Genomic DNA, 215 nt, shown 5'->3' on the forward strand with positions numbered 1-215 from the left:
ATAGTTACACGTCCTCCGGAAGCTGCACCAAGGCACCAAGGCATCTCCCAAGGCTAAGATGGTCAACAACTTCAGGCCAATACAGCAGATGTACCACCGGCCTCTTCGCACTAACATCGACTTCACGAATGGACGTCAACTCAACTGCCCGTCGATGGCAAGGCAGATGTACTATACTGGTGAGTTATGTGGGAAGGGGTGAAGGGGATGAGTTA

The 215-nt window shown here is 51.6% G+C and overlaps 1 protein-coding gene across 1 annotated transcript in view; it reads left to right on the top strand.

Annotated features, from left to right (window-relative positions):
* Positions 1-215, top strand: part of LOC119591690 (carbonic anhydrase-related protein 10-like) — a gene marked incomplete at its 5' end in the record, with an annotated part of 13,391 nt that overhangs the window by 2,549 nt on the left and 10,627 nt on the right. The window contains 1 exon segment of the mRNA XM_037940439.1: positions 5-179. Coding sequence (XP_037796367.1) covers positions 5-179 — 175 coding nt within the window.

This window comes from Penaeus monodon, chromosome 29 (genome assembly GCF_015228065.2).
Source record: "Penaeus monodon isolate SGIC_2016 chromosome 29, NSTDA_Pmon_1, whole genome shotgun sequence".
In the NCBI taxonomy this organism is placed as follows: domain Eukaryota; kingdom Metazoa; phylum Arthropoda; class Malacostraca; order Decapoda; family Penaeidae; genus Penaeus; species Penaeus monodon.